A 22,901-nucleotide genomic window follows, 5' to 3' on the forward strand; every position below is an offset into this window, starting at 1 on the left:
TGACAGCTCTGCTCGTTATGGTTCATTCCTTAAAATTTATACTCTCTGGTTTTTTAAAGTGATTAAGCAACGTGGTTTATTTTATAAAGAAATATTTAAGAGCAAACATTATTTGAAGCAATAGCTTTTAATGTTGTTTCTCTTGTTACAGGTTAGTAATTAAGTATAACTTGTATTAAATGTTTAATTGTAAAATAATTGTGTTTTGTGAAAATAAAAATAAATCTCTTGTTACAGAGCAACAACTTTGGTTTTTTGTTTCTATAATTCACCATTACAAAACAACATTAAAAAAGCTAATATTTAAACAATGGAGAAATTAAAATTCGAATTTACCGTAAAACAAAGCGAGGATCCAAAAACAAATGTAATATGCATAACCTCAATTATGGACGCTGATAACCACACTTTCCTCATTCCGGAACAATTTCAACCGGTGAGATTACACGACGTGGTAATAAAAACCCAACATTTTCAAAAATTAAAAGCCACGCTGCAAAGAAGGCACGAAAAAAGACACGTATGGATTGCACTAACACCCGAGTTACATGATGCTTATATGGACGAAGATGGAAACATGCAATTTAAAGGGTATTTTCTGGAAGAAAAAGCACAACAGCAGGTATTTACGAATGAACCTTCAACAGAAGTTCTTACAAGAATTTTGGAAAATTTCTCGGAATTGAAGAAAGATTCTAAACAGTTTAATTTGAAATCAATATCTGAAAAGTTTGTAATAGAAAAATTCACAAAAAGAACATCAAGTGTAACACAGTGGATGGACATCTTTGAAGCTGAGTGTACTCGTATAGGCATCGATGAAGATATTCAGAAGATTCAAGTGTTTAGGTTATTTTTGGACGACTCATGTCAAGATTGGTATAATTCTATGCTTATAAAATATACAATAAGTTCAAAATGGTATATTTGGAAAAAAAACTTTTGTGAAACTTATGCGACCAAGGGCTGGACACCAATAAGGTATGCTTTTTTGTTTAAATATAGGCAGGGCTCATTGTTAGAATATGCTCTAAAGAAGGAAAGACTTTTATTAGAGATAAACAAATTAATAGATAAACCTACTTTAATTGATTTAATTGTAATTGGGTTACCTAATTTTATTGCTGATAAAATTGATAGAAATCAATTGAAAGAGACTGAGGATTTGTTTAATAGTATTCGGGGCTTAGAACATTTAATAAATAAGAAAATTTTAGATAAAAAGGGAGTCGACCCGAAAAAAATTAAAGAAGATAATTTAAAAGACCGACCATGTCGGATCTGTGAGAAAGAAAAGAAAGCTACTCGTTATCATTCTGAATCGGTATGTTGGTACAAAAATAAAGACGGTGATCGCTCAAAAAAAGAACTTATTAGAAGTGTTAACAATTCTGAATTAGAATTAAGTCTAAATGAAATAGATCCAAAAAACTGTTAATTCCACCATTAATCAAAATTAAGTTAATAATAAATGATTCTGTGGAAACATTAGGGGTTTATGATTCAGGTTCAAATGTAAGTTTAATTAATTCAAGATTATTAGCAAAAAAAAATAACCCCAACAACCACAGCAGTTGTCAGGCAAATTTAAGGACGATTAATGGTGTAAAAAAGTCAACAGGAATAGTAACATTAAAAATTAAAATATTTGAAATGGAAAAAAATATACCTGTTTTTGTCATAGATGAACAAAATTTTGAATATGATTTTTTGATTGGATTGGATTGCATTAAATCTTTTCAACTGATTCAAAATGAAAATTTAGAGATTACACAAAAATCAATTGACAAGATAAGTCAAATAAACAAGAATGTTTCTGACTCAACAGGGGATAAGATTCAAAACAAACAATATTTCATGGATGTAAACAAGGATAGGGAAGTAACAAATAATTTTTTTATGAATGATAAATATAAAGTAAACTTTAATGAACACATAGAAGTCAAAAACTTTAATATCTCAGTGAATCACTTGAACATTCAGCAACGGTCAGAAATAGATGATTTAATTAGCAAATATAAAACACTATTTGCAAAAGATAAATATGATGTAGGTTCAGTGCAGGGCTATGAAGCACATATAGATTTACTAGTCGACACATATTGTAGCAAGAGGCCATATAGGTGCAATTTTGAGGATAAAAAAGAAATAGAAAAACAAGTTTCAAAATTGTTAGAGAAAAACCTAATTGAAGAATCTTATAGTCCTTTTGCGGCCCCTGTAACATTAGCCTACAAAAAAGAAGAAGGCCGAAAGTCTAGATTATGCATCGATTTCAGGGATCTCAATAAAATAGTGGTTCCTCAGTCTCAACCATTTCCGCTTATAGAGGATTTAATGGTTAAAACAAGAAATTGTAAATTTTTCTCTACATTAGATATAAATTCTGCATTCTGGTCTATTCCTTTAAAAGTGGAAGACAGGAAAAAAACAGCGTTTGTTACTCAGGAAAATCACTTTCAATGGACCTGTCTACCATTTGGTTTAAAAACTTCTCCTGCAATTTTCCAAAGAATACTAACTAGCATTATTAGAAAACATCAACTATCCAATTTTACAGTAAATTTTATTGATGACATTTTAGTTTTTTCACAGACATTCGCTGAACACATTAAACATTTATCATTATTATTAGAAGCTATTTCAAAGGAGGGCTTTAGATTAAAATTCTCTAAATGTACTTTTGCTCAGGATTCTGTGAAGTATCTAGGTCACATAATAAGAAATAACACAGTTTCTCCACTCAAGGACAATTTAATAGCTATAAAAGATTTTCCGATTCCAAAAACGAAGAAAAACATTCGACAGTTTTTAGGAAAAATAAATTTCTATGGTAAATATATACCAAATATATCTATCATGCTAGATCCAATCCATAATTTATTAAGGAAAGATCAAAAATTTTATTGGACAGAAAAATGTCAAGAAACTTTTGATACCATAAAAAAATTGCTTTGCATGAAACCTATTTTAGAAATATTTGATCCAAATTTACCCATACATATTTATACAGATGCAAGCATACAAGGTATAGGGGCTATTTTGAAACAACTCCAAGAAAATGGAGAAGAAAAGCCATGCGCCTATTTTTCGAGAAAATTAAATGAAAGTCAAAAACGGAAAAAAGCTATTTATCTTGAATGTTTAGCGATTAAAGAAGCCGTAAAATACTGGCAACATTGGCTCATAGGAAAAAAATTTAAAGTGTTTACAGATCATAAACCGTTAGAAAAAATGAATATAAAGGCAAGAACGGATGAAGAACTTGGAGATCTTACATATTACTTATCACAATTTAACTTTGAAATTATATACTCACCGGGAAAGTATAATTTAGAAGCAGACAGTTTAAGCAGAAACCCTGTATTAGAACCACATATAAATCAGGATGAAATTTTGAAAACAGTAAATTTTATTAATATAGAAGACATCAAGAATGATCAAGAGAACAATGAAAGTATAAGACTATATAAAAATAAACTTATATTAAAAGATAAAATATATTTAAAAAAAATAGGAAAAAAAGAGAAAATTATACTCACCGAAGAATTTAGTAAAAAATTAATAAAAAACATACACCATACATATTGTCATATAGGAAGAACACAAACAGAAAATAAAATCAAACCATATTATACAGCAAAAAATTTAATACATAATATTAAACAAATATGTGATAATTGTGAAATATGCATTAAAAATAAATCCAGAACTAAATTTAAATATGGACTAATGTCTCATCTGGGTCCCGCTTCGTATCCCTTTGAAATAGTCTCAATAGATACCATTGGTGGATTTGGGGGCTCTCGCTCTACTAAGACCTATTTACATCTTTTAATTGACCATTTCACTAGGTATGCTTACATATTGACATCAAAAACTCAAAGCGGAAATGATTTTATAAAACTTGTAAAAAAAATTACTCCTGAAAATAAAATTGGGATGATCCTATCAGATCAATACCCAGGAATAAATTCTAAAGAGTTCAAAAATTTCTTAAAACAAGAAAACATACCTATTGTCTTTACCGCAGTAAATGCACCGTTTTCAAATGGAATAAATGAACGCTTAAACCAAACGTTAGTGAACAGGATAAGGTGTAAAATAAATGAAAAGAACGATAAAGTAGCATGGACAACTATTGCCCATGAATGTACCCGGAAATATAATGAAACTGAACACACTGTGACCGGATTTTCACCAATATATTTAATGGAAGGAAGAGTTATTGATATGTTACCTGACGAATTGAGAGAACATAAAACACAAAATGATTTATTACAAGATAGGAAGATCGCTTTGGAGAGAACTATCAAATCACATAATTATAATAAGCAACAATTCGACAAAAATAGAAAAAATATTCAATTGAAAGCAGGAGACTTTGTCTATGTGGAAAATGGCAATCGGTTAAACAGGAAAAAACTTGACGAATTAAAGATTGGACCTTATGAAATTTTGGAAAAATTATCTAACTCTATTTATAAAGTAAATACGGGTTACAAAAAATTTGAATCTAACTTGTTTCACATTACCAAGCTTATACCACTGTCTAAATAGCATTATCATTCTATTAAATAACTACATAATATGTCATTCTATTATTTAGCTGTATAACATTTTAGGGGGGGAGATGTAAAATGAAATGAAGCTCTTTCCCTACTTCATTGCATTTTGAATAACATTGTCTTTTACATTTATTAATTTTAAAGTATTTAATCTGTGGTGACAGCTCTGCTCGTTATGGTTCATTCCTTAAAATTTATACTCTCTGGTTTTTTAAAGTGATTAAGCAACGTGGTTTATTTTATAAAGAAATATTTAAGAGCAAACATTATTTGAAGCAATAGCTTTTAATGTTGTTTCTCTTGTTACAGGTTAGTAATTAAGTATAACTTGTATTAAATGTTTAATTGTAAAATAATTGTGTTTTGTGAAAATAAAAATAAATCTCTTGTTACAGAGCAACAACTTTGGTTTTTTGTTTCTATAATTCACCATTACATACAAAATAAAATAAAATTTTCACAGCCACATCAATTCTTTTGAAGATTACTCCCAGTACAAAGTACAAACAAACATGCAAACAATGTTAAAAAGTTTACCTTACTCTATACATATATAATTTAGAGTTTAATTACATAATAAGACAAGTATAGATTGAGAGAAAAAAAATCGTTTATTTTACGAAATCTATAACTACTAACTAAAATGATAAATGTGTTGAAAAGCGAGAATGGCTCGACCAATTCGGCTAATTTTATTTTAACATTTTTGTTAATGCACAAGGAAGGTTCTTACGGAGAAAGACACGAAAAGGGGGCAATAAATAGGGTAGAACAGCATCGTGCCGCTCGTACCGGGGCAGCTGGTTCCTTAATCAGTTTAGCCCACGTTGAGCCCATTGGTTTGGCCATAAGCTGAATTCGTTTGAGTTTTAATATACATGCATGAACTGTAAAAAAAAGTCGTAGTTCTTAAATTGACGTCACACCTTATATAGGTACGCAAGCTCAGAGGATAGGTTTATTCCTCTGAGTACGCAAGTTTTTAAGAACAATGCATTTATTTCGTAGATTTATTTATAATATGAAGGTAGATCGAAATTTTGTAAGCCCCTTTTCAATAGGCAAATTGACAAGTGACAAGTATCATTAATGACACTTGACAGAACGTTGGCGGCGAAATTATTTAAAAAATTCCGCACAGTGCAGAATGCAGAGTTGCAATATTTCTTTAGGTAAATTTTGTCTCAACTATTTGTGGGTATTAACACAAACTTAAAAATATCAACATGGATTATCAATGATATAAAGGAAAGGATACGAAAAAAGTACTTTTAAACAACATATATTTTTAAGTTGTAACTTCATAAAAAGTTATTTTATAAATTGAATTTTTTATTCGCCAAAATGCCTCGAAAGAATAGACGCAATATGAAACAACAAAGAATTGGGTGAGTGATTTGAAACTGTTGTTTATAAACAAAGTTCTAATTTCGTAGTTTGAATTAGCCCTGAGATATGTAGAATGGTATTAAGCTCGGTGAAAATTTTATTTAATGCCTACTACTAAGAAGTAATTTGCGCCACAACCAGTATGTACCTAATTTACTACCTTTTAAATGTCTAAAAATACAGTGGGCCATAGAACCTCCTTTCTTTTCGAAAAAAATTATGTACGTACTAAATAATATTCTAATTAAATGTCTGTGTTTACCAGAGGGCAACATATTTAATTTTTAAACTACTAAAGAGAAAAGGAAAATAAAAATAAAATGTTCACTAGGAAAATTGTTTTATTCACATCAGCCATTATAAGTACAACCACATCTTTCTGATATCTTTTGAATATTATACTTAATATACAATTCATAAAGAATAACATATTGCCAAATATTGCATAAACAATAACAAAGTTTCTCAGTAGTAATTTATACAATACATTTTCAGAAATAAAACCAAAAACGCCAAGAAGAAAGAGAAGCAGGAAGCAGTCGAACAAGTACCACATTACTATTACACAATAAATCCAGACAGGAGAGTTACAAGACAGATAAGTAAGATTCTCCAAGCTATTAACAATTTTTCCTTAATAGAAGTGTATAGATGTATGCCCCTTTTGGGAGACGAGTATAACATTCCATATTGGGATGTCCATGCTGTGCGTTACTCTGTTGTTTTTGGTCATTAGTCTTATTTTCTGTAGTATTTTGACTTAAGCGTTCCTGTTTTTATCCAATTTTTATACTAAGAATTACCATGCAAGGTAAAATTTGCCATATTTTTCATATATATTCTTGTTAATGTAGTTGTAAGCTAGTGGTAGTTTTCAATCAGTATTGCTTAGCAAAACTTTGTTAGTTCTTAAGCAAAACCTTACTTTAAGTCATTGATGTGCCTTCATATACTATTAGTTTAAAATGAATGAAAAAAGTTGGTAATTTTTAAGTGTTTAGTTTTTGTAGCTGTATTTTATGACATACTTTTGTTAAATATAAAAAAACAACTTTAACTGACTGTTAAGTTTATAATGTGACAAAGTTATAAATATCGTGTTTATTTTTTCTCAAATACATTTACTTTTGACATAAATGTTAACTTTTTTAAATTTTCTATCTTACATTAAAAAATAAAACATAACATGGTTATTTTATTTCTATCACTATGTATAGTTTAAAATTAATATTCACTTTTTATTCGAGTCTATGACTTTAAGATTTTATCCTCTTTATAAACTTGTCCAAACAAAACAAGTACTATTGCATATTTCTGAAACCAGCCAGTATAGGTCTACCAGAATCTGATGGCATATTTATATTTAAAAAATAAAAGATATTCATGTGGCAACTTTATTTGACAACTATCAAATTGGTTGTCAAATTATTTGTGTTGATGATTAATTTTTAGGATTTTGTCTTCAAAATCTTCGAAATGTCGATAAAACCGCTGCGATCACAAGCAGGAGGTGTTGTTTACAATGTGTATAGAAAAATATTCGATGAAGAAGGGTCAAACACATCACAATTTTCAATTTTAAAGCGCGTGAAAGATTTTATTGCTAAGGTGGACTTACCCGTTTTGATACTTTAAATTAAAAATGTTATAAATAGGTCACTATAATATTGTTTGTTGATTAAAATATAATTTTATGAAAACTTATTACAGGAGTTTCCAATTCGGCTATTTGTCAAATCCAAGGTGTACAAGTCAATTTAATAATGTGTATTACTTACGAAAATAAACATGATTTTATTTTATTATTGTTTTATTTTATAAAAAATTATAAACAATCGTTAAATATAGTAAATAAGTTTTGATCTGCATTATCATTACATCCATAATTATTTTCACATGCCATAATTATATAGGTATGTGTAAATACATAATATTATGTATTACCTTTAGAAAAATAATATGTATATTATACATGTAATAAGTACCTCCATAATATTACGTGGATATCTCATTATTAATTACAGTATTATCCACTTGTGTAATGTGACTAATGATATTGAGGGCAAAAAAAAAATAAAAAGTATCAAGATCGTTCAGTCCATTTTCCCTAGGGTTGCACACTCAAAATTTTGATTTCCCTAATTGCCATCAGATTCTGGTTTACCTATAACAATATTATCAATCTATATAATATCTAAATCTATTGTCTATATTCATGCATTTTTCAATAATTATATTGGTAACATATTTTATTTAAACAAAAAGTGTAAAACTTATCCCATAATATTGCTTTAAATATTGCTCAATAAACAAATTTAGTGCAAATCGCAAACATATTTTTCAAATATGGAAGCTCCAATAGCTTTTTTCAAAACCACACACAATATTTCCAGTTCAAAATTCTAAATTCAAATACAACCATTCCATTGTCTATGGTCACAAAATCCACTTACCAGTTACAACAAAACATGACAAACAATAAAGAAAAAAAATTGATTATTAAAAAAAACAATCATTAACTTTCTTGAAAGTCGCTGTCGCCGCTAAACGTACAACCGGAGTGTTGTATGATGTGCGTCGCGCTGTAGATACCACACTTGACGCACGTTTCATACGATTTGTTTAGAACCATTTGGCTGAGAAAACCGCCCGCGAACGCGTCTCCCGCGCCATTTGTATCGACAATTTGTTCTCTAGTGAGGCAAATAACTGGAATGAACGTTACTTTAGTACCCTCTACTAATATAACGGGCTCTTTGCCTTGTGTGATTACTACGACACGTGGCCGCGCTTCGTTTTGTTTCGGTAGCGCTGCTATTTTCAATGCAATGTCTTTAACATTTGTTTCCGATATGTCGAACGCTTTGGCGAACGCGTCGGCTTCCTGTGAAAATGTAGATAAAACAAGAAAATTAAGGTACATGTAACTTTTATTGGAATTTAAGAAATACAAATTATAACACATATTTCTATTTTTTTTTACTGGCAAGTTGATTATTGCCATTTTTAATTTTGAATACATATAAGACACGAACAAGATAAAATATCAAGAATGGATTGAAAATACCAAATTCTTTTTGATTTATTATTCATTTCTTGATAATATATACATTTTTTTTAATACCCATTCCCCCGTAAAATCTTAAAAACTATTTGCATCAAAAAATACGTTCACAGATTAAAAAAACAACTCACCGATTCATTACCAAACAGTACATCCACATAGGGCATTATTTCCGCCAACGGCTCCTTATAGAACTGCGACACGAACGGCGCGCTCAAATTCATTATGAACGTGTGGTTGTTCGCGTTTGCGTGGTTGGCGAGCTGCATTATGGACTCAGGGGATACTGCTACGAAGAAACCCTGTAATGTTGTTAATCATTGTTAAATAAATAAATAAATATTATAGGACATTATTACACAAATCGACCTAGTCCCACAGTAAGCTCAATTAAGGCTTGTGTTGTGGGTACTAGGCGACGATAAATATAATATTTAATAAATACATATATAGATAATAACACCCAGACCCAAGAACAAATAGTTGAGTTCATCACACAAATATTTGCCCTGACCGGGGATCGAACCCGGGACCGTCGGCTCAGTAGGCAGTTACTTTACCACTGCGCCAACCGCGTCGTCGAATTGTTATTTTAACATCAACCCTATTTTCACAAGAAACTTGTGAAAATAGGGTTGTTCGCTGTCTTTGATGTCAAATAGTGTGAATTTAATTCCATTTGTATTTTATTACAGTTTTTGAAAAGGATAGTCTATAGTCTATTCTGTCTTTCAAAAAGCATTTTTTTACATTTGATTTTCACCGAGAGACATCTACATTTTTACTAACTAAAAAAATGACTTACATAATAATTTTTTTATTTTCCCTGTTCAACCATGCAAAAATACATAAAAACTATGACATTGGGGCCTTCAATAAAAGAACTTATTTGTCCTTAAAAGGCCGGCATAATACCTGTAAAACCACCAGTGATACAAGTGTATATGGGGCGGTGGTGACCACTTTACATCACCTGCCCCTTTGCTTTTTTTTTTCAAATTAAATAATTTATTTTCCAGAATTTAAGTGCTATAGTTGGTTTTTACAATATAAAGGATCATTCTAAATTCATCAACAATTAAATATATCTCATATAGCTTGCTCTGAAATAAAAGAAAATCGTTTCCAGTATTCAAAACTTACAGACGCATAAAAGAACCGCGCGCCCTCTATACTCTTCTTGCACTCGTCCTTCGCAAGATGGTCAACTGTGAACTTCTGCGCCGCGGCCAGATTCGCGCACAGCGAGCGGTGCGTGCCCGTGACGAGCACCGCGCACGTGCCCGTCGGCGTGGTATCGCATATCTGGTATTGGACCGATACGCCGTCCGCTCTGAAATTGTGGGACTTGAGTATATCAGGTACCTTTCTAAATTAAAATTATGTTAAAATGATTGAAAAATTACTGGATCAAGGTATTTTTTGATGACCTGTTTGATTACTTTTTTTGTTATATCTCTGAAGGTGATCTTGACATCACTACATAGTATAAAACAAAGTCGCTTTCTCTGTCCCTATGTCCCTTTGTATGCTTAAATCTTATAACTACGCAACGGATTTTGATGCGTTTTTTTTAATAGACAAAGTGATTCAAGAGGAAGGTTTTAGTATATAATTTATAAGGTTTTAGACAAAGCGGGCGAAGCCGCGGGCGGTAAGCTAGTTATAAAATGAAGAAAAAATGGAAAATAATAGAATAATCCTAACAGAAGCCCGTTAAAATACACGAATAATAACCATGCGATATTGTTGTTATTCAAACGGATAAAGTCTAAACACCCATTTTCTGTTCCTATCATATTAATAACATTACACAAACAGATAAGAATGTTAGTTGTTCAAATAACATGAGTATCTATGCGACTGAAAATGCTCAGACAAATAATATACTATAATGTTATCAGCGAATAGATGAATTGCAAATTTGCAACCCATATTTGCACAACTGAAATGGTATCTATGAAATCATGTAATGTCATCAGTTTATCACACATCTAATATTATATCGGCTAAATATAACCAGTGCTGGAAATATTATGAGATATTTAAATGTAAATATATTTTATTATTCTAAAGTCATTTATATGGACTCGAAGGACCAAATGCTTTATTATTAGTCATCTCGAAGGACCAAACGCTTCGACCATAGTATATAGCGAATCGGTATCATGATGTATATTTATTTAAATTATATTGTGAATAAGAAGTATATGGAAGTATCATGATTAAAATTCCAATCGTGGTATTTATAAATTACTGTGTATTGCACAGCTAGAATAAATTAGTATAAACGCTATCTTAATAAACAGCCAGTAGAACAGTGTCTACCGTATCTAATTAATATTGCTATTGGTATTAACTGTGGTGAATATATTACCACGTCCAATTCACGAACAATTTCCTTTTGTTGTTTTACGTTCAAGTATTATTCTTATCACCGTGCAAATTTTCGGAAAGGTCGGACGATAACTACTTCATTATCAACGTAACTTAGTTACTATAGTGTGGATTATGATGACACATTTTATTTTATGGATTAACCAAACTTTCTCTTAAATGCCGTTTATAAATAAAAATAATAAAAAAAATCTTTATTGACATAATAACAATTATACAGGTCTAGATAATCCTTTGGCTCCCGAACTAGTTTAAAACTGCGTCTTAGGAGCCAGAGTAGATAATTTCTCTTTTATCTAGAGTTCGAGAAGAAATAAAATTTTATCAACTATTTTCAGACCAAAAATGTCTTTGATAATACGAGAATTCATTCCGATAGAAGACATTTTTACAATTCTCAGATATTTTTTGAGACACGTAAAAATGACTTGCTTGGAAAAGCAACGAAACAATGTATTTCGTAATCATTTACTTGGAAAAGTTGCCGTACATTTATAAAATTTCATACAATACATCGTTATAAGTTAACCAAAACCAAAGGAATGATGTAATTCGTCACGACAATGCGAGTGATATCTTGTCACGAACAAGATAAGACGGCCAAATGTTATCTCGATGGGATGATAAACAACTCCTTTAGAGAGACGCTTGTTAAGCAAGCGATATACGTGGAAATAACTTGTTTGTTTTTCACAGAAGCATAATTTAAAAAGAGATAGTAATAATATTGCAGAGGAATAGTTCCACGCAGTATATTGAGAAGTCTACCTCTAAAAATTGCATAGTATTAGGGTGCACTCACACACATCAGTCACCGTCACGGCACGTCACCGGACAGGATTAAAAAAAAATATGTATCAATAGTTCTAGTATGACTCTGTTCCCACACGACAGTCGCCGGCACGAAATCTATCAGTGACGTCCCCGGTCAGGCACGTCAAATAATCTTTCCATACATGTATCATACTTTTATCCCCACTCACCCGGTGCCGTCACGTCTCAGTTCAGTCAGCGTCGTGCTACCGTCAATTGCTACATGTTCTCTAGCGTGACACACGTCTAATCACTCACTAACCTGATGTATGTGTTCAATGATTCAGTCAAACCGGCGACGTGACTGACGGACAACATGACGGTGACTGGTGTTTGTGGATACGTACACAAACCGTCACCGATCAGTCATCGGTGACTTGACGGTGACTGATGTGTGTGAGTGCACCCTTAAGGTCAGACTTTTGCGCTAAAAATTAGAAGATGTCATCACACATAATATTTTTTAATCTCCATTTTAATTATCTTAACAAATCTTTACAAAATATTCAGGTAAACATTTAAATTTACTAAAAAAAACATATTCTAACAGTCTTTTGAAATAATAGTCTGTCATGTCGTGACTTTTTTTCCCTCACATTAAAAATATTTAAACTACTAAGTTTATCTTTTGTTTGCGGTAATTAACACCTATCATTACGATAAGCCTCACCTCACCTCACGAATTACCAAAATATGCCCACAAATACTAGGCCGATAATCAAAGATAACACCATCAATGCCTTATCAATCGTGTCTATCAATGGACGAGTGTTCGGTTATCTTGATTGATGTGCGTCTAACATTAATGAATAATGTATTGTAAAGAAATCGTAGTATGAACTATATTAAGAACGTTTCGCTGAATCGAACGTAATTTTACGCTATCTATATTTTATCTAATCTCAACTAATCCTAGGCTAAGCAAATCCTGTCCTATGAAAACTAGAAGATATAAATAAAGATGATATTGCTTCAGAAGTGGGATCAAATGAACATTCTCTGTCAGAACATCAGGGTCACTATCAAGTACACCCTGATTTCAACACTAATTTCTTTGATACATGGCAATACCACGTTCTACTTTATAAATAGCTCATAAAATATAATATCGCACCATAGACGCCTTATAGATACGACATTTACAAAACTACTAACTCGGCTCTCTCCTTTAATATTTTGGCATAGTCATCATTTCCAACACAACCAAAGTATACACATAGCTTAGGTTTCTTTAGAATCCACTGAGCGACTCGTAGAGAGTTCTGTACACTGCCTCCAGCTATGAACTCGGCGTTATATCTGTAAAAAATATAGCAAACTTTTGTAAACTAATTTTAAAGAAACAGAAAATAATACAGAATATAAAGTTAACGGAATCGTCGATGGGATAAGAATCAGAATCAGATCCGAATCAGGTTACCATGATGTCTTGAAAGGAGTATTCCCAGTGAGAAAGTGATGGCGCTAGACGACCTATATATAGCAGTGTCTTTTTCCACGCTGGAATTGTTACTGATTTAACATTGTAATAAGTAACACATTGTGGTACTTAAGAAGAACAGAAAATTTTGAATTAATATTAATAATATTGGACATAAATCCCTAAACCGCTAATCCAACTTCGATCAAATTTTGGAACAGTGATAGACATAATATTACTGCATTCTGCCACAAAATCTTGCCAAAGAAAAATGGATAGAAAATATATTCGGCTACTAAGCAATAACGTAAAATACACGCGAGCAAAGGCGCGAGAACAGCTTGTACAAAACTAATATCATAAGCCATTTTTTGGCTGTGCTATAATCAAGCAAATACCCTACATACTTCAGATGAAGCCACTACGTCATGGATCAAAGTGCGTATGAGTTATAGAAATTCTCTTAAATAATATACAAATGATTTATTGCCATTTAGATTGATACTTCTGACAATCAACATACAACTGACGTAGCAGCAAGAATACTGGGCGTTGAGCCAAGGAATAAATTGTTTGTTTGTATAATTACTATTGATACATTCAAATTAAAATTTTTATATTTTTCTTACATAAAATAATTATCACCATATATTTTTCAAATATAAAAATTTGTTATAAATTATTATAAAATAATTTTAAGTAATAATAATATTAATAACTCAGGCCCTGGAATCACAGACACAATAGAAAATCTATTGTGTCGTAGACCGATCGGGCCGTTCGGAGCTCAATGGGTTAAAGTATAATATTAAAGTAATGGTTGCAAACAAACATGAATAACCATCATGACTATCTATGCGCATAACAGTGCAATGAATAAAAAAAAACTGTTTTACTGAGTGTTAAAATATAAAAATTGTGATAAATTATAAAGTTGTTACACAAAACTAATACTCTATGAACATCTATAGTAAAACGAGTACGAAAAAGTATTTCCGTCAATTAAAAAATAATAATAGAAATAAAACCTACTTCTCCATAAGTTCCTTATACAGCGGCATGTGTTTGTCCTCAGCCATGATAGCATCATCAGCTTGGAGGCCATATTTCTTGAGTAACGCTTCATCAACAATAGCAGAGATATCCAACAAGGGATTACCAATGCCTACGAGGACTCCGTCCCGAACACAAATGCAGCTGTAAATGATGCATATAGTAAAATATATTTGACTTTCTCTGTCTCTGTTTAATAAATCCGCCGATTGCGCAAGATTTAATAATATTTAATCTTATTTAAAATATAAGCGACAATTAATTAGGAAATAATATGTAAAGGCTGTGAAATAATATATGTATAACATAAACATATTCTAGTTTTCAATACAGATGACGTTAAAGTTCCTAGCGTGCACTTAAATTTGCTTTGTAGTGATAAAAAATTATCATTTAATTATAGTTCAATTTAAGCGAATTAATTATGGCCATCGCAAAAGGATGTCTAATAAATGCAAAAAGTCACCTATTATCCATTATGTAATAATTGATCCCGAAGAAATAAACAGTAATCAAACGACCGAAAGCGTCGCTAGTAAGAAATACACTAAATTAAAAACAATATCAATAATTTTAGCGTAATGAAAATCACCGCATGTTTTTCTAACAAAAACGTGCTCTCAGACGTCTACGTAACTGAAGAATGCAAAAAAAAACGAACACGAATTGTTGACATTATTGCTTTGACATATAACATGACAGCTGACTTCGTTTATCTATTGGTATTGCCATTGAAAATAAAAATTTCTGGGATAATATTCTAAATACTTTCTTATAATTAAATCACTATCTGTTTAATTGTTTTGTTAGAAATGCATACCAATTTTTAGAACATATTACAGATATATAGTAAAAAGCTAGTATATATTTTAACCTTTTTATCAGAATTCTTATTGGTATTATAAAAAGTTTATTCTACTCTATTGTCTCTGCTTTGTGACATAACCTAGAACCCGGTGCACAAAATCACGTTTCGCGATTCTTCATAGAACAGTGAGAATCTTCGAGAAGTGTGAGTTCGAAGTCTTCTGCGAAGTCTGTTTTATCATTCCAGTTTAAGTTCACTTAAAAATGTTGCGTCTGCCTCGTGTTGTTCGTCAAAGCGTCTCCATACAAAAATCGCACCAACTTTCAAGATTTTATGCCAAAGATGTAAGATTCGGTGCTGATGTAAGAGCTCTCATGCTCCAGGGTGTGGACGTCTTAGCCGATGCGGTTGCAGTCACAATGGGCCCTAAAGGCCGAAACGTGATTCTGGAGCAATCGTGGGGCTCACCAAAGATAACCAAAGACGGCGTAACAGTTGCCAAGGGAATAGAATTAAAAGACAAATTCCAGAACATTGGAGCTAAGTTAGTACAAAATGTTGCAAACAACACAAACGAAGAAGCCGGTGATGGAACTACAACAGCTACAGTACTTGCCAGAGCTATTGCAAAGGAAGGTTTCGAGAAGATTTCGAAAGGCGCTAACCCGATCGAGATTCGCCGCGGCGTAATGATGGCCGTAGATGCCGTTAAAGACAAATTGAAGGGTATGTCCAAGCCTGTTACGACACCAGAAGAGATCGCGCAGGTAGCCACCATCTCTGCTAACGGTGATATTGCCATTGGCCAGCTCATCGCCGATGCCATGAAGAAGGTTGGACGCGATGGAGTTATCACAGTAAAGGATGGTAAAACACTCACCGACGAATTGGAAGTAATTGAAGGTATGAAATTCGATAGAGGTTACATTTCACCATATTTCATCAACTCTTCAAAGGGTGCAAAGGTTGAATTCCAAGATGCGCTCATTTTATTCTCTGAAAAGAAGATCAGCAATGTACAAACAATCATTCCTGCTTTGGAGTTGGCTAACCAACAGAGAAAGCCCTTGGTCATTGTTGCCGAAGATGTTGATGGCGAGGCTCTTTCCACATTGGTTGTTAATAGATTAAAGATTGGTCTACAGGTAGCTGCCGTGAAAGCCCCAGGCTTCGGCGACAACAGGAAAGCTACACTCAGTGACATGGCCATTGCTGCTGGCGGTGTTGTTTTTGGTGATGATGCTAACCTGATCAAACTTGAAGATGTACAGTTATCAGACCTAGGCCAAGTAGGTGAGGTTGTCATTACAAAGGACGACACACTATTCTTGAAGGGCAAAGGTAAGAAATCTGACATTGACAGGAGAGCAGAGCAAATCCGTGATCAAATTCAAGAAACCACCTCTGAATATGAAAAGGAAAAGCTCCAGGAGCGTCTTGCCAGGCTAGCATCTGGTGTTGCTGTTCTACACGTTGGAGGTTCCAGTGAAGTAGAAGTAAATGAGAAGAAAGACAGGGTTAATGATGCTTTAAATGCAACCAGAGCAGCTGTTGAAGAAGGTATTGTTCCTGGTGGTGGTTCAGCCCTTCTCAGATGTATCCCAATGCTGAATGAACTGAAAACAAGTAACACCGACCAGGCCACTGGTGTAGAAATCATCAAGAAAGCTTTAAGAATGCCGTGCATGACCATTGCCCGTAATGCTGGTATCGATGGCTCTGTTGTTGTAGCTAAAGTAGAAGAACTTGGACCTGAATTTGGATATGATGCCCTGAACAATGAGTATGTGAACATGATTGAGAAGGGAATCATTGACCCCACGAAGGTTGTGAGGACAGCACTGACAGATGCCAGCGGTGTTGCCTCGCTCTTGACAACAGCAGAGGCTGTCATTTGTGATATTCCACAAGAGAAGGAACCAAACCCCATGGCAGGAATGGGTGGTATGGGTGGAATGGGGGGCATGGGTGGTATGATGTAAGCCGTCTATAGCATTTGCAATTGCATTTAATAATAAAGGACAATTTTCTCCTAAGGTTGCAGTGAATGAGTTATGCAATTTATATGTGCAGTGAATGAATATATTTTTTATTGAGTCTGATTGTGTTAGATTAGAAAGACATCCGTCTTAGAATTATTTAGTTTAATGTTTGCTTCAGTGGAGCAAGGTGTTATTTTTAAAATACATAATGTTGTTTATTTCTGTCTTTTATTCTTCCTTCTAACCATCTGTATCATTTGACAAAAAAATATATTTTACCTTCTTATTATCTACTTCTACCTATCATGACAATGAGTTGAATTAATTTTATCTGCATGATGCATTAAAAATATAAATAGTTTAACTCCTAATATCCCTTTATTGTATTTTTTTGTACCTAGATTTATGTTAAAACTTATTTATTCGAATACCTATTATGTAATAACCGAGTGTTCGACAATAAATTAAGAGAAGTCAGATGGTAATGAAGTAGCTTTCAATTTAAAAAATATTTTTATGAATCGGTTGAATACATAGTCGCCAAGTTATAAGTAATACAAATTGAAATGCAATTTGTTGTACTTGGACAAAGTTAAAGCTCGCGATGTGTAATAATAGACTACTTAGCACATGCGGTCAATAACCCAGTAGTCAGCTATATGCAATTAGGTTCTTATATCAACCAGGAGATGGCGATAAATACATGCATACATTATTGATTAGGTAAACATAAAATATAATTGGATATCAACTTATAATCGAATAGTAGCGTTTAGCTACTATTATGTATTCTGTGCTAATAGGTAGGTCAAGGGGTAAATATTATGCCTACATCATAATGCTTTCGACATTATCTCATTGCGATAAAGCCTAAAACTCATTAGCATAATATTTAATACGCACTAGTTTGTCTCAAAGTAGAGTAGCTAGGTACCTACAATCACCTACAATATGAATTACAGACTCCAATAGGTATTTACGTTACGTAATACGATAATGTATCTCAGTTACTTAGATACCTACTTAAAATATAAATTAAATTGTCTTGTAACTTATCTTTTATTTCTTATCTGATACCTAGTTCATCATATAGTACCTACATACGATTGTAATATTCTAATGACTTCTTATTTACCGAAAACTTTATGTAGGTGGGTAAGTAACTTAGGTATAAAAGAAAGCAATTGCTTACAAGAGAATTTAATAACAAATGAAAGACAATTGGTGGTGTATAAGAATCATATTTATTTCTTAAATATTTGTCAATAAAAACTACACGTATATAATATGTACATTTATGTAAAAATAGTAAGGTACTATAAAAATATTTGATCTTCATCTGAATCACCAGTGCCGTAAACAAAATGCCTCGTCCGTACGACATCGCTGCTTACTGCTGTATTGTCAGTATTTGTATTTTTACAGGGAGTTACTGGGTATTTTACTGGACCTAACCACCTTCTGCTCAACCCAAAATTACGGGGCAAAGCCACATTCTTCATAGAACCGCTATTACCAGTCTTATCTACACTATTCAGTGAAGATTGTATAGATTTTAAAGAAGACTTCTTTAAAATATCACTGGTGTCATCTAAATAGTTATCAGGTAAATTAACATCGGACGGAATGCTTAAACTTAACGGTCGCCGCTTATACTTTGAATTAGGGACAATCCCGCGCCAAGAATTGAATTTCTGGTCATTTTTCTTAGCAGGCGAATTGTCCTGTGAAGATTGATCACCTAAATCAGATTCATCATATACTCTGTTCTCAGAGTAACATTTTTGCAAGTTACTTCTAACAGGTGTATTTTGTCTGCTAGACTTTTCTTTTATTCTATTCACAACTTTCTCTTTCGTTAACTTTATAAGTGCATATATTGTCTTCAAAGCTTCTTCATTTAACAGTTCATCATCTGTCAGCTCAGCATCTAGAGACACAATGCTTTCTTTAAATTTGTTTTCTCTGCTTTTGCTTGTATCACTTCTGTCCTCTTGGTGTTCTGCAGTTGTACTTTTTAATGTATTTTGAAGAACTATCAATTCTACTTCTTTGGGAGCCGATTGTAACAGAGATAAGGCTTTGTCATATTTTAAATTTAATAAAGTTTGTCCATTAACAGATATTATTTGGTCTCCAGGCAATAATTTCTTATTTAAATCTGCAGAACTATCAGGTGTGATAGATTTTATGTATACATTTCCATCAGAGCCCTCTGCAACCTGTAGACCTAAAGCATTATTATCATCTCTTTCTAAAACAGCTGTCACAAATACTCTTTCACCTTGAACACATTCCATATTGTCTAGTTTCTCAAAAATGGATGTATTTACACAAGATTCATTTCCTTCATTGTAATTAAATACATCTGAATATACTTTTGGTGATTCCAGTACATAAGCTGTAGGTGCTTGTGACATGTTTTGGCTATAAGCCCTTTCGGGTAACAGTTTCATGCTATTTACATTACAATGCTGTTTTTGTTCTGAGCTTAAGTCATCTGAATCACTCTGTGTTGCGACCAGGTCACCCTCAGAATGCATATACATATATTGTGGCGATCTTAAAGTGTTATTTAATCCTGATGATTTCATTCCATTGAAAACTCGTGTTCCCATTTTAACGCCATGCCTTCTTGGTAAGCTACTTTCAGATGATGATAAGCCATCATTAGAAGAACTACCATGACCAGGTGGACTGTTTAAAATACTATCATCGCTATTTTGGGGCGACAATATTCGCCGTAACAATTCCTCAGTGTTAGGTTTTTCATTTTCTTTATTTTGCGCTTTTTTATCACCAAACAGATCTACTTTGAATCTTCGCCGTACAGGTCGTCTTACCCGCACAGGGTTTCTCACAGCGAGATTATAACTATCCTGGTAATTGCTCACTTCTGCCTTCTTTGGGCTATCGGTAGTGAATGGACAACTTAATTCACTGGACAAATAACTGATAAAGTCTTCCTTAGCATAAAGTTTTAAATATAATCTATGATGAAGTGATGCTAGCCAGAATATAAAATAACTTTTATTGTCGGTCATTTTTAACTTATATTTAATTCCGATTTTTGATAGTCCTGAATATGCGTTAGGTACAATATAGAGGCTTTTCTTATTGTAGTAAAAATTGTGAATATGATGCCATGGTAAGCTTTGTAACACAATGCGGTTTGTACTGCTATTTGGTGAATCGAGAATCTGGCTTGTCCTTGAATATAGCGTTATTCCTCTAGGTCCTATTGACAACCAAACATCCCTACAAAACCCATCTCTCGTAGCCCAAATAGCTGAATAAAAATGTGCACCATAATCACGAAATGTTTGTGCTAGTGTTATATAATTTACTATTGCTCTATTCCTTTCTAAGCCCCTTCGAGATTCATGAGCTCTTTTCATTCGTAACTTAATATCTGCCATATCATTAGTGATCAGTGATTCCGGTAAATAATGTTCTAGTAAAAAATAATCTGCAGTGCCATGTTCTCTATATGAAAATTCACCAAACTCTATATGCAATGCATAACCAGCTAATAAAATGAGATTCTGTATCGTTGAGATCATTTGTCCTTCAACTGTTGCTCTCCTTAACTGCAAATATACCCGATACCTCCATTCTCCACCTTGAATATTACTGGCAATATTTTTAGGCAAGAAAAATTTAATTCTTAAAAATACTGTTAAAGAAATATCTTCATCTGCATTTTTGTGTTTCTTATTACTATTCTTATGCCAATTTTCAGGTGCTATTTTCTTTATTTTATAATCGTCGGGTAAAAATACAAAATCTCCTCCAATAAGTACAGCAATGCCTAACATGAAATTGTGCTCATATTTTTCACTATGAACAAGAGCTTCAAATATTTGACCAACTGTTACACTATTTGGGTCACATAAAATGTCTATCTTTTGTCCGTTTAATAGAACAACTGTTATTACTTTCTTATCACACAAAGCGGAAATTGTTAAATCTATACTTTTTGCAGGCTGTGATGCCCGAACAATAAATTCTGGGCCAACACAGCCATCCTTTCCTTTCAACGTCTCTGCTTTATATAAACGAGATGCTGCTCTTTGCACTGGTTTGGTTCTTCTAAAATTACTGTTTGAGAATTGCTTGTTTTTAACCAATTTCTCTTTGTGTAAGGCATTCATGGACACAGCATTTTGAGTATTAGATGTTTCTATTTGGGTGCTACAAGCAATATTCAATGTTGAGTGAGCATTGCTCAGTCCACCCATGCGTGGAGTATCAAAAAAGTTTAACACTGGTTTTCTCTGTTTGTTTGGTAATCTACAACTAGGGAATGGATCCTTTTCGTCTGGCGATTTCACGAGGTTAACATAACTCCTAGGTTTTGTACTCACTACCAAGTTAGTATCTGGAGGTTGTATATCATCTGATTTGTATGAAAGTGGCTGTTCGAAATGGTAATCGATAACAGGGCTTAAGGTTATAGACGCGGCGGAACATGAGCTGCGTCCAGAATCCTCTTCATAATTTCGCGGCATAATTCTGAAAATAAAAAAAAATATAATTATTTAACAATATTAATGATAATTAAATCCATAACAAAGAAACTCTAGAAACAAGAGGTCGTTAAATTACCATATACGGACAATCTATGATTTAATTATGCAAGTTAATAAGTTTAGTCATTCGCCATAGCGCAAGTAAAAGTACAAAGTTATGTAAATTTACATAAATTTATAATCTCTGTAAATACTGAGAATTCTCGTAATAAATTATATTGCTATATTAATTCCTAATTATAATGAAATAAATCAATAAACGTTTAAAAATATTGAACTTACACATTCGTGAAACTTTTCAAACTTCAAAGCACTTCTCCAACGTATCTTGTTGTAAAGTAAATAGCAATTGTTTTATTTAATCTAATGAAACTATGAAATACATTTCCGCAAGGTTCTTCCGCATTGTTTACATTACAAATGATAATTTATAGAAAAATTTATAACTAGTAAATACACCTGTTACTTTGTTTGGACGCACTTGTTCAGTTTATAAAAAAAATCCACTTGTAGTGAGCAGTGAGGAATTAATCATAGAGTTGCCACTTGCCACTAGATAAGTTTTAATCAAAACATTAAGCAAAAAATAATTGTTTTTAAAATATATTTAAATGCGCTTCTTTATTGCTATCATTTTAAGATTTTTTAATATTATATGGAATATGGATTAGCTTACGACATATAATTAATTACACTTCTAATAAATTAGTAATGCGAGTAATACCTAGTTGTCTATTATCAATACTTGTGGAAAAGAGAAGAACCACCGTCTTTGTACACCGTATTGCAGTGAAACTTTTATATTTAATAGATTACTAGTAGTCCATTGAATAAAAAGTTCTAGAGTGCGTGAGTTAGTAACGTAAGATGTTTTT

General features: G+C 32.5%; 4 protein-coding genes and 1 long non-coding RNA gene across 5 annotated transcripts; 3 read left to right on the forward strand and 2 right to left on the reverse strand.

Annotated features, from left to right (window-relative positions):
• Positions 1 to 280: 280 nt before the first annotated feature.
• LOC149481310 (uncharacterized) lies at positions 281 to 5,006 on the forward strand. Its single transcript, XM_089705422.1, has 2 exons — positions 281 to 4,877; positions 4,964 to 5,006. The coding sequence occupies exon 1, from the start codon at positions 311 to 313 to the stop codon at positions 1,436 to 1,438; it is 1,128 nt and encodes a 375-aa protein (XP_089561548.1). The 5' UTR covers positions 281 to 310; the 3' UTR covers positions 1,439 to 4,877; positions 4,964 to 5,006.
• Positions 5,007 to 5,712: 706 nt separating this feature from the next.
• Positions 5,713 to 7,083, forward strand: LOC149481311 (uncharacterized). Its single transcript, XR_016316953.1, has 2 exons — positions 5,713 to 5,956; positions 6,453 to 7,083. It is a non-coding gene; the product is annotated as an uncharacterized LOC149481311 (long non-coding RNA).
• A 1,064-nt stretch (positions 7,084 to 8,147) lies between these two features.
• On the reverse strand, positions 8,148 to 15,354 carry Adk2 (Adenosine kinase 2). The gene is made up of 6 exons (XM_089705992.1): positions 15,171 to 15,354; positions 14,684 to 14,848; positions 13,387 to 13,530; positions 10,165 to 10,354; positions 9,153 to 9,323; positions 8,148 to 8,841 (listed from the first exon to the last, which is right to left on the reverse strand). Exons 1-6 carry the CDS (start codon positions 15,179 to 15,181, stop codon positions 8,473 to 8,475), a joined length of 1,050 nt encoding a protein of 349 aa, XP_089562118.1. The 5' UTR covers positions 15,182 to 15,354; the 3' UTR covers positions 8,148 to 8,472.
• Positions 15,355 to 15,621: 267 nt separating this feature from the next.
• Positions 15,622 to 17,710, forward strand: LOC149481313 (heat shock protein 60A-like). Its single transcript, XM_089705991.1, has one exon. The coding sequence runs from the start codon at positions 15,776 to 15,778 to the stop codon at positions 17,492 to 17,494; it is 1,719 nt and encodes a 572-aa protein (XP_089562117.1). The 5' UTR covers positions 15,622 to 15,775; the 3' UTR covers positions 17,495 to 17,710.
• Positions 17,711 to 18,719: 1,009 nt separating this feature from the next.
• On the reverse strand, positions 18,720 to 22,537 carry LOC149481314 (tyrosine-protein phosphatase non-receptor type 13-like). Its single transcript, XM_089705456.1, has 2 exons — positions 22,309 to 22,537; positions 18,720 to 22,009 (listed from the first exon to the last, which is right to left on the reverse strand). Exon 2 carries the CDS (start codon positions 22,003 to 22,005, stop codon positions 18,811 to 18,813), a length of 3,195 nt encoding a protein of 1,064 aa, XP_089561582.1. The 5' UTR covers positions 22,006 to 22,009; positions 22,309 to 22,537; the 3' UTR covers positions 18,720 to 18,810.
• Positions 22,538 to 22,901: the final 364 nt, after the last annotated feature.

This window comes from Colias philodice, chromosome 17, assembly GCF_061535455.1.
Source record: "Colias philodice isolate Cphi_HAF_F1 chromosome 17, ilColPhil1 Martin Lab GWU primary, whole genome shotgun sequence".
In the NCBI taxonomy this organism is placed as follows: Eukaryota; Metazoa; Arthropoda; class Insecta; order Lepidoptera; family Pieridae; genus Colias; species Colias philodice.